General features: G+C 38.0%; 1 protein-coding gene across 1 annotated transcript in view; it reads left to right on the top strand.

The window, feature by feature from the left end:
* The window catches only part of Myo3a (myosin IIIA), a 177,226-nt gene that overhangs the window by 69,387 nt on the left and 95,624 nt on the right, over positions 1-12,215 (top strand). The window contains exons 9-13 of the mRNA XM_036188496.1: positions 226-325; positions 3,360-3,476; positions 4,626-4,730; positions 4,825-4,908; positions 10,298-10,500. Of these exons, the coding sequence (XP_036044389.1) occupies positions 226-325; positions 3,360-3,476; positions 4,626-4,730; positions 4,825-4,908; positions 10,298-10,500 (609 nt within the window). The remainder of the gene's footprint in view (positions 1-225; positions 326-3,359; positions 3,477-4,625; positions 4,731-4,824; positions 4,909-10,297; positions 10,501-12,215) is intronic.

The following is a 12,215-nucleotide window of genomic DNA, read 5'->3' on the forward strand; positions in this document are numbered from 1 at the left end:
CATGAAATGATGACCCTTTGATCATTTGTGTGGCACTGTAAGTTTAATATGTTGTCTTTTCCTAACGCAGAATAGAAGACTAAAGATCGAATATGTATTTTTTAGTAAACTTCCATTCAGTCAATAAACAGCACAGAAGAGCTTTTCAGTCCCATGTGTATGTAAAATTTACTTCCTCACTGATTAGCAACAAGTTCCTAAATCAGAAATATATTTTCTTCACAGACATGAACGTATTCATACCAAGAAAGGAAACTTAAATAGATCTCTCATTTCCAGTCTGAAGGATGTAGATGACTTAGCAACCTTAGATGTTTTGGATGAGGTAAGAATTGAGTTAAATTAAATTTAAACATTCTAATTTTTTTTTTACAAAATTTAGAATTATTTATTGTATTTTATATGTGTGAGTGTTTGTGTACTGTATGTCTATGCACTGTGTGCATGCCTGGTGCACAGACATGAACAGTGGAAGAAAGAAGAAGGCATCAGTTCCTCTGGAACCGGAGTTATAGGTGGTTCTGAGTTGCCATGTGGGTACTGGGACTTGAACCTGGGTCTACTATAATAACAAGTGCTCTAAATTTCAGAGCCATCTCTCCATTCCTTCTAGATTTTTATTTAAAGAACTGATGTATACAAAAGGTTCTTTAAATACCATTTGTAATATCATACATGTTCTCTCCCTACCAAACCATGTGGGGGGGGGTGGGTATGTGTGCGTGCATATGTCCGTGTGTGTGCGCGTGCGTGTGTGCGTGCGTGCGTGCGTGCGTGCGTGCGTGTGTGTGTGTGTGTGTGTGTGTGTATTTCTTCCTGTGTATGTGACTCTTTCTGTATTTTTTTGAGGCAGGCTCTTCCTATGTAGCTGCCTTGGAACTCATTACGTACTTCGAGCTGCCCTCAAACTTGCATCAATCTTCCTGCACCCACCCCCCACCACCATCCCCCGCCATGTGCTGAGATTATAGGCATGAGCCACCATGTCTGGCTCATGTCCTACCCACAGGAAATGGCATTTAAGGAGGATCAGATTAAGAGGCCTTTGATTACTGGCAGCCAAGAGCAGAGTCATGCTGAAGACTCTTGACCTGGAGAGAGGCAGGGTAGGGTTTATTAAGCCCCAGACCAAACGACGGCATACCAGAGGTAGCCAGGTGACGGAAGTGTCAAAAGCTGCTGTTAACAAAGCCTTCAAAAGTTCAGTTGATTAAAGCAATAGACTCTCTGAACCTGAAGGTATTTCTTGACTAGAATGTTCTGTTCAGGATGTGGTTAGCTGCACTGGGGAGAAGTTGGGTAAAGGGCACAAAATGGAGTGAGCTAAAGCAAAATAGAATTACCTTGGTCAGATTGGTTCATACTTTGTCTCTTCTTATCTCTTCTATCTTTAAAATATCACATTTCCACCTTTCTGGCCTGTTACCATTTTTGAAATGTTCAAATGACAAAGAAGTGAGGTCTCCCAAACATGAGTTGTTGGGTCACAAATGTTTCTTCTCAGTCATTTCTGGGAGTCTCAAAGGTATGATTTCTTCAGAAGAAAGTCACCTCTATTCTCTCCTTCCTCTGCCTGCTCCCAATGGAAGGACACAAAAGCCCTGAGACACCAGAGCAAGGCTATTATTCATGATTCTCCTCACACATCACAAAGCTTATGCTCACACTGAGGACATTTCATTGTGCTTGAAACTCCTCGTTCTTGTTGCCTTGGAAGCATTTCAAACATTCCTTGTGAAGGTCCAAGCCAGTAAACCACCGGCTCAGCCTGTCTCCCCATCCCTCTATATTCCAGACAAATATTGTCATTCAAGAAAAAATGGCTCCATTGAGTCAACAATGCTTTAGATTTTAATCCTTTTGATTAAAGCCTGAGCATTTTACTCAGAAATTCAGCAAACCCAGAGACATTCTGAACAGAAGCAATCTCTTGTAGTTTGCATTTGGAATGTCCCTTTGAGGTCCAGTGTTAAATGTCTGGTCACCACCCTGTGCCTCTATTGGGAAACAGTGGAAACTTTAAGAGATGGAGCCTGGTGAAAAGTCTTAGCCCTTAGCCCCAAACTCCTTCTCTCTGCATGATATAAGTGACACATGTTTCCACCATGATGTATTGCTCCATCCAGGACCAAAAACAAGGGATTGAGTACCATCCCAAGCCTCCATAACACCCCATTTCTCTTCATGAGTTGATATGTATCAAGTATTTGTGGAAAGGTGATTAATACAGTCATTCAGTCAATTCAGGATAAATAAACAACTTTCTCAAAGTAACCCCTCAGGATCATTACAGATCTTGAAATCAAATAGCATTTGTAAGGCACAAATTGCTCTTGCTTTTCTGAATCCTTTCCTATCAAATCATGCAGTACTGTGAATACCTAGGCTTGTGAATTGTGAACATTTTACCAATCATGTTATTGACCAGTTTGTTAATATATTACATCTGTTGTCTAGGTTTTATATTTTTGTCCTTTTTTGACTTCAGATCTTTTACTTCTATTTTGTGTTGTGGGCTGCCCATGATGGTTGCAGCACTGTTGAAATCAATTCACAAAGTCATGTGATCAACTGGAAAGATTACTTTCTGAATTCATATAGTCATGTGATCAACTGGAAAGGTTACTTTCTGAATTTTTTACTTCGCATGCCCTAAGCAGAAGACACAGCACCATTACATCACCTCAAATTGGAATAAAATCGTGCACACTCTCCTCTTTCCTTTCTGGATTCTACTTTGTCTTATCTACTACACTGACTTATTTCCTTGAAGGCTATATAATATATAATTTAACATATTGTGTGTAGATATAATATACAAGCTATAACTAGCAACAGTATACACTTTGTAAAGTGCACTTGAGACTGGCATTTCAAGTGGATATGGCAGTGTACACCCTTAATTCCAGCATTCCCAAGGCAGAGGCAGTAAGACCTCTGTGAGTTCCAAGCCAGACTTTCTGCATAGTGAGGCCACTCAGGGCTTCATTGGAAGACCATATGTCAAAAAATACAAGATGTATCTCTTTATCTCTCAAAACCAAAGAAATTACCTTTTAAGTTTACAAGCATGATTTACAAGCAAGGTTTACAAGCATGACGGCATTTTGTTTGCTATTAGTATCTCCTAATCCTTAGTCAAGATTCCAGATATTTTTATTAGTTCCTGTTTAGTCTTTAAAGTGTAGTTAAACACGGATTATTTTATTTTCTTCTCTTCTCCTTGTCCCAGACTCTTCTTACTTATCTTTGGCCACTTGGGTCCGCTTGTCTCCCTATCCTACGTGCTAGGGCTCAAAGCCTGTGCTGCCATACCTGACTGAAACTGACCTGAGGGAAATTGTTTTGTTTTGCTGCAGAACACAGTATCTGAACACCTTGAGAAGTGTTATTCCAGAGATCAGATCTACATCTATGTGGGAGACATACTCATTGCGCTTAACCCTTTTCAGAGTCTGGGTCTTTATTCCACAAAGGTATGTGTGTGGCTTGCATTCCCTTTGTACCAATAACTCTAGTAGTCAGATTCTTAATTTAAGTGGATACCAGTGAAAATACTACCCAGCACTTGGAGAAAACTGTTACATATTTATCACTCAAACATAGACATAGATGTAGGAAAAATATATGAAATCAATCTAGGTACTGTTTACGGTCATTTTTTCCCCAAAAATATATGAGATTGTGAACTACATGCAGTTTTGCTAGAAATATCCTATCCCCAAATGATGTCTAAAATTGAGTATACTTAATGTTTGTTTGTGAATTGAGCATTGGAGAGTCAAAATATAGCTATACTATTTGTATGTAAAATACATATAGCTGTAAAATTTGCCATTGTGAGATTTTGAATTCCTTTTAAGATGTTAATTAGTTCATTACTATCATACAATGTATGCTTTATGAGTAAAAGTGTTTAATTATCAATTACTCAGCCACTAAAGCTTTAAATATGGAATTAAACAAGACTGTTTTTCATTTTTAATTAGACCTATTGTCCTTTAGCTATCTGTGTACTCTAGGACATTATTTAATATTATGCCTAATAGCTCATTTAAATGCCAATCTGAAATGTACAGGATAATGATATGTTTATCAGCAATGGCCCAGGCTATTAAAAAATAAGATTGGAGTTAATAAAATTCTGCTATCAATTAATTGTACAATTTCATAAAAATCAAGTGAGATTATGTAGAGTAAGTCAGGGTATGGGGAAAAGGTGTCAGATGTCAAACATTGCCAAATCCAAGAAGCAGTAAAAAGAAAAATGACTTCTGATCCTATTCTTTGTAAAGTTTTTCATGTAAATGAATAATCCCATTTTGAAGCCCTAAGCTCTACTTTGTAAATAACATGTAGAATCATTTAAATGCCACCATCCTATCATGCCATGTTATATCCCATGTATGTATGGGCTGGCTCATATATAGATATAGATAGATGCAGATATGTATACACATACATATACATGTGAAAAGCATGTGTGGATAATGTTTTACTTGGACAGATTTTTTTTTAAACTTTTGCTTCCAAAACTAGAACTTTATATGTAAATAATCTGCACATTAAATAAAAACAGACACAAGACAAAAAAGCTCTATAAGGTTTATTCACTTTAACTTCAGCTTTCTAAGTCGTATATTGGAGCAAAGAGAACTGCCAACCCACCTCACATTTTTGCGATGGCTGATTTGGGATACCAGTCTATGGTCACATATAACTCAGACCAGGTAAGGCAGGCTTCCCACATCCCTTACTTTGTTGAGGGCCACTGAGTTTCCTGAGGATGCAGTCCTCTCATGGAGTCCTTTCTTTCCTGTGCAGTGCATAGTTATTTCTGGAGAAAGTGGTGCTGGGAAGACAGAGAGTGCTCATCTTCTGGTTCAACACCTCACTGTGCTTGGAAAGGTAGAATTTTTTTCCTGTTGTAACAGAAGTATTTGTGTATTTCCAATAACTGGTTATCTTATTATTCATTAACTCCCATACTTGATAATCCATGAAAATTATGAAACACAATTGTTATGAGTTTTAAAATACATCAAGGTTGGGAGAGCTTTGTGGTTAAGAGCATTGACTGCTCTTCCAGAGGACCCAGGTTCAATTCCCGGCACCCATATGGTAGATCACAACCTTCTGTAACTCCAGACTCAGGGAATCCAATGCCCTCACCTAGCCTCAGAAGTCACTGCACATACATGGTACATAGCCTTCCATGCAGGCAAAACTCCTGTATGCATAAAATAAATAAATGTATATTTATTTAAAATGCATGAGCCCTGTTCTGGCAGTCCTCCAATTTTCCTAACTCTTAGGCATTCAAGCCTTTATGTGCCATTTCCTCTCTGTAGCCTCAGTGCACTAAGTGAACACTTCAGTAACAATGTTCAGTTACAGATTAAAGCTCAATCATATCTCGTATAAAGCACTAAAAAGATAGGAACTGTGTAGGTTTAGATAATACAAAATCTGCAGGGGATTAAAATGTAAAAATAAATAACAGGTGCACCATGCTTGTGGACATAACTAATAATTTCTGAAAGGCTAACTCTCCACGAAACCATCTTCAGATTCAATGAGATTACAATAAAATTCATAGAAGTGAAGTGGTGTGTTTTGCACAGCAAATTAATGTTATCATCATCATCATCATCATCATCATCATCATCATCATCATCTGGCTTCTCCCCATTCACTTTGGCATGTCCATTGGTGTCATCCTTGTTCACCTCACATTCAGGCAGTCATGCTGGTGAGACTTCATGGGTATAGCTTCTGATGTTACTAGGAGACACAATGTCACAGAAAACTCCCCAATCCTCTGGCTCTTATCAGCTTCCTGCCCCCTCTTCTCTAATGTTCCCTAAGCTTCAGGTGTGGGAGTGTTTGTAGATATGTCCACTGGGACTAGGCTCCACAACTCAGCATTGTAATTGGTTGTGGTTTTCTGTAATGGTCTCTATCTGCTGCAAATAGAATAGAAGCGTGAGTACCACACTTATCTGTGAGTGTAAGAACAAAAGTTTTTATATTATTGTTAGGGATTATGCTGGCTTAGGAGCTTAGTGGTTGCAGATTCTTCTCCAATGATGATGTCTTCATTAGCATTGAGAAGTGAGCTAGGTTTCCAATACCAGGCATGGTTTCTCTTTTGTTGAGTGGGTCTTGTCTGACAAGAAAGCTGTTGGTTTGTATGCTACTACTGTACCCTTAAGGTTATTATGCCATGCTGATCATTAATGTGGTTTATAGGCATCATGGCTGGGTAGGACTGTTGGTTATTTCCTTCCTTTGGAGGCTTGCATTGTGCCTTCTGGTACCATGAGAGCTAGTCCACAGGGAAGAGGCATTCAGGTCAGTTCCAGTTCAAACACCTCTGGACCCTGCTTCTCAAGTGCATGATGTCCTTAGCAATAGAGACTTACCTTCCACTTCTCAGGGGGAAACCAAGGACAACAACAATAGGCTGTAATGTTTGGGAGTCTCTTGAACAGCCCTGGCTGAAAACTCAAAAAAGAACTTTTCATGTCTGGTGTTGAGTTTATGTTGGGTGATCTTTAGCTCTTGAAGGGAGCATCATCAACCCAGAAAAGAAGAGTTCATTAAAACTATATATGTATAATGATGCACATTATGGATTTTTAAAGGTAAATAGTTAATAGTATGGTTTCTTGCAGCTTTTCAGGCTTCCTGGTTGTTATTTCATTCACCTCCTTCCTTCTCCCATATTTACAACTTTCTCTCTCTAAAAAGGGCCCCTTTTTCCATTTTTCCTATCAGATAACTGTATCTTGCTGTTCCCCCTTGCCATCCTTCCACTTCTTTAGAAGTAGTTTTTAATGAAAACTAGCATGCTGAGTTAAAAAAGTTGGTATGACAAAGCAAAGGAACTATAACAACCAAACAATTTTTAAAAAGAACAGGTTGGAGCACTGTGTCCTTGATTCTTTCTGACTTACTACAAGGTTGGAGCACTGTCTCCTTGGTTCTTTCTGACTTACTACAAGGTTGGAGCACTGTCTCCTTGGTTCTTTCTGACTTACTACAAGGTTGCAGCAACAAAGTGTGACTTTAAGGAATGACGACAGAAAGACTCATGGGACAGATTGAGTCTACATGTACTTATTTTTGTCAGAGATAGTTAGTCAATTAATAGATAATTAATTTTCAACAAATAGTGTTGAAGAATTGCATGTGCTCCTGCAGACATGTTAACCTAAGTCTGGAATTCACATGTTATAGAAAGTTAATTCAAAATAGATACTAAATATAAATGGAAAACCACAAGCTATAAGCAAAATAGGGAAGTTTAATTGTGATCTTAAATTAATGAAAGAAGTCATAGATACAACACCATGCACAATTCATAAAAGGAAGACTTTGATTTTACCAAAATTCAATTCCTATTCTCTGATACTATTGTTAAAAATCAAAGTGAACATTGATATAAGCCTCATCCAAGAGAAAATGTTAGCGAATTACATAACTAATAAATATATAGAAATATGAAAATGTCTTAAACTCAATATTAAGAAATCAAATGACAAGAAATATGAAAAATGGCCATCTCCAAAAGTGTTATATAGATGGCAACTAATGAAAAATTGTTCAGTATCATTCCTCACTTGGAAAATGCAAATTAAGACTTTAGATACCTTAAAACGCCTATTAAACTGGCTAAAAACTGTTTTTAAGAATCTGAGAAGATGAAGTGTTACCAAGGACCTGGAGCAGCTGGGACTCTTACCTGTTATTAGTATAAATGCAAAGTGGTGACTGATATCAGCAGTAGGAAGACATCGTGATCACTTTTGAAAATAGCTTTCATGCTTCTGAAACAAAGAAACTACATTTGACATGCAACCCAGTTATCTTACTGATACCTATCAAGAAAATAAAAATCCATGTACATACAATTATTTATGGTGACTTTATTAATAAGCTCAAAAATTAGATACATTGTAGGGTTGTGATTGCCCCTCAGGGGTAACATACTCACCTGCCAATTGTTAAGCCCTGGATTCTATCACCAATAATATAAAAGAGCAAAAAACTTGTCTGATTCATAGCTAATGTTATAGTTATGGTTTCTATTGCTGTAAAAAGACACTGTGATCATGGAAATGCTTATAAAAAAATTTAGTCAGGGTGTCTTGCTTACAGTTCAGAGGTTGAGTCTGTTATCATCGTGACAGGGAGCATGATAGTGTATAGGCAGACAGGTGCAGGAGCAGTAGCTGAGAGTCATACATCCTGCAGGCAACAGGAAGTCACCTTAGACACTGGGTTGTATCTTGAGCATAGGAAACCTCAAATTCCACCCCTAAAGTGACACATTTCTTCTAACAAGACCCTACCCACCCAACAAAGCCACACCTCATAAGAGTGCTACTCCCTATGAGATTATGGGGGCCAATTACATTCAAACTACCACAGCTAACAACCTATATATTACAATAGACTGAAGCCACACAGCCAAAAGCAGCTGATCACCTGAGCCCAATTTATTTTCAAAATTATGCAAAGAAAGAATTCCATGTTTCTGTTAAAATTCAGTGAACTTCCTCCATCATATCCTGCCACATGTGTTGGTATAGAAAATAAGTGATGCTTTCTTCTGACCTCTGCCCTCCATTCCCATAGCCCCTTGGGGTGGTGCTGTCACCAGGGTCTCATGTCAGTCCCTTCCTGTCACCATGCCATTATCTTCCTGCTGTAATAAATAACATTTTAAAGGTTTAGAGGACATTGAAATGAAATATAAAGTGGAAAGGGGGACAGTGTGACTCAGCCTACTAAGATATAAGCATAGAAATTATTTGACACAGGCACTGTCTGCAAAAGGTCTGCTAATCTCTCCTGATATCTGAGGCGATAAAGGTTTTCAGTACTGGAGTAGATGTGTGTGGATGCTTCTCTGTAGACATGAACAAATTTGTTAATATAATCTTTACCTTGTCCTAGATCTTAACATGGGATTTGATTGTGTGTGTGTGTGTGTGTGTGTGCACTCAGAGCCAATTCTGCCCTTATCTAGTCTCGTTTTTGTTTTTTTTTTTTTACTTTTGTCCTTGGTAAAGATTTAATAGATGCAAAATAAGATGCCTGGTGGATGGAATTTTCCTTTGCAGTCCTCTGGTCCTCACTTAGCAGGTCAAGGCTATTTAATATGGGTAGATGACGATACTCTCTTGCCTTGTCACAGGTAGAGGCAGCTCAAAAAAAAAAATGTTTGACAGAGCCAATTTTGTCCCAGTGTCCAAGTTCTCTTCTCTTGCCCCTTACTGCTTCTTCATACTTGAAAAATCTCTGTACAGCTTCCCAGCCTCACTGTGATAGCCCCTTTCACCAACTCAGATCCAGTACCACCTGTGTTCTGAGTACTACTATTCTCCCTCAACTTGAAAACATCCTCACCCTTAACTCAGCTGGTCTCAGCAAGGTTCTAGGCTTAACACAGAAGGTACTCTCCTTTAGCTGATTTCCACCAAGATGAGAGTGACTTGTACCCCTGACTCTCTAAGGCAGTGATTCTCAACCTGTGGGTCACAACCCCATTGGGAGCTTCATTTCAGATATCCTGTGTATCATATTATGATTTGTAACAGTAGCAAAATTACAGTTATGAAGTAACAACAAAGTCATTTTATGATTGGGGAGTCACCACAGCATGGAGAACTATATTAAAGGGTTGCAGAATAGGAAAGTTGAGAACCACTGCTCTAAGGGGACAGGATGTGAATGTGCTTTTCTAAGAGATGGTATGAGATGAGTACATGGGCAACCAGACAGGCTGTGACCTAGCTAGGGATTCCGTTCTTACCATCCACTATGATGAGATACTCTAACTGTTTATGACTTGTTCTCTCCACTTCTGAATTCACAAGATAGCTTTATTCTCTTACTTTCATGCTTAGAAGCATCTGTAGACACAAAGAACGTGGATTTGGGTTTGGAAAGGATTAGATATAGTCCCAGGCCAATATCTATGTTTAAAGTGAGAGGGTGCACATTGTGCAAACTGCCTATAGCATGTGTTATCAGGTCATGTCATTCATAGAACTGAATGTAAGAGAACAGAAAACGTCTCTTCCCCTGTTCCTAAGAAAGTGAGTGAATGCATGGATGGGAGGAGGTTATGGGTCCCATTGTAACATCTGGCAGTGTACCAAAACTATGCTCTTCTATGTTTTTGTCTTTATGTAAAGTACTTATCGAAAAGAGGCACCTTATTAGAGACTAATTAATTTTATACTGCTTTTTATATCTTGACATCTCTACTATCTCTATTACCCAGGCTAATAACAGAACCCTACAAGAGAAGATTTTACAAATGAATAATTTGGTTGAAGCCTTTGGCAATGCCTGCACTATTATAAATGACAATTCCAGCAGATTTGGAAAATACTTAGAAATGAAATTTACCTCTTCTGGAGCTGTAGTAGGGGCACAGATTTCTGAATACCTTCTGGAGAAATCTCGTGTCATTCACCAAGCCATGTAAGTGCATGTCAGATATGCCTTAGTTTCTGAGTAATATGTGCAAGAACAATGATATATAGCTAAAGCCCTTTCTAACTGCTCAGTTTATTGATAACCTAATGTGTGTAAAGCACTTCCTATTGGAGATAATCAGACCCTTCACCAGCGCTTTATTCTCATGTATATTAGCATCTGATAGAGGAACTAATAAATGACCTAATAATTTTGCTACTACCAAGGAGGTACTAACATAGTAGAAAAGAGAAAGCAGGAAAACCTTACGTCTCCTGGAAAAAAAAAATCAATGAGCAATTTAACTAAAAAGAATGGACTCTGCTTCTCTTTTAAATACAACTGTTTCTCTTTTTCTAAATAAACATAGATATTTGTATTTTCTTCTTCCTGTGTTTACATTAGAAGGACCAAATAAAATATTCAGAAATGTTCAGTTGTAGGGCTATTTTTATTACTAGTTTATTTTAAGTCATCAATATGACTCATGTTGTTTTGATATTTGATTAAGTAAGTTCCTTTTGACAGTTTGTAACCAAATGACAAAATCTCCTCACTGTTTAATGACTTTAAAATATCCTTGCTATTCTTACAGGGGAATTAGAGTTACCTGTTGGCTTTGTACCTTACTAGTTTTATTATCTTTTATTTATTCTTCTCTCTTGCTACACATTCTGATTGTAACTTCCCCTCCCTCCACTCCAAGTGAAAAGTTAGAATCTCTCATGCTGATTTCATGTTAAACACGCCTTCATTCCAATAACATGTCAGCTAAATTTATAGGAACATAAGCTCTTGTTAATACATCTTTTATGGTGCTGAGGATCAAATGCAAGGCCTTATGCATGCTAGGTGAGTTCTATACAATCCAAACCTGATAAATACAATTTTAAATGGTGTACTTGGGATGGGTGAGTCTTCCCAGAGTATGACATTTAAATTTTAAGATCCTCATAGGATCTTGACTCTGTAACTTACTGTATATGTGATTCAAAGCAATTTACTTAACTTGTTTGCATCCCATGTTTTCACCTTTAAGGTAGAAAAACATTTGTACATCCTTCTCCATTAAGATGGTTCTTGTAATAGAGGATTTAGCATAGTGAACCATACTTAATAAGAATACTGTCAGTGCAGCCAAGGACATCTGTGAGTGAAGCCCATCACAAATCACAAACATACTTAAAACATTATGAGGTGTTTTACAGTTTCCATTTTGTAACTTGATTGTATAACATGAACTTTGTAGATGACACTGATGTGTCCCAATGTCAAAAGGTTGGGCATGCCTGAATACCAGGAAAAGTTGTAATGGCCATGTTGATGGTTGCAAAGACTGGAAACAGCATCTAGTGAATTGAAGATATTTAATGAATGGCAAATAGCATTATTGATGTGTGCACAAGGCCCAGAATCATGTAGACTCATTATATGTTTGCCACCTGCACATAGAGGGACCTACAGTCTCCTTGTAGATACACAACCACATCTTGGCATTCTTTATTCTCCCAAAGCAGTTTTAGCCTCTCCTTCAATTGGGTGAAGAACTATGTGAGAATAACCTGCTGATATTTCAGTGGAGCCACCATGTCCAGGCACATCATTCCAGCATATTGTATGGACTTATGGGTCAGAACATCACTCATTCTGAATACCATGAGACTGATACCTTCTGGAATTACACACTGAAGCCCTGGGTTGTAGCCATAAAAATAATCCCT

This window comes from Onychomys torridus, chromosome 5 (assembly GCF_903995425.1).
Source record: "Onychomys torridus chromosome 5, mOncTor1.1, whole genome shotgun sequence".
NCBI classification, from domain to species: Eukaryota; Metazoa; Chordata; class Mammalia; order Rodentia; family Cricetidae; genus Onychomys; species Onychomys torridus.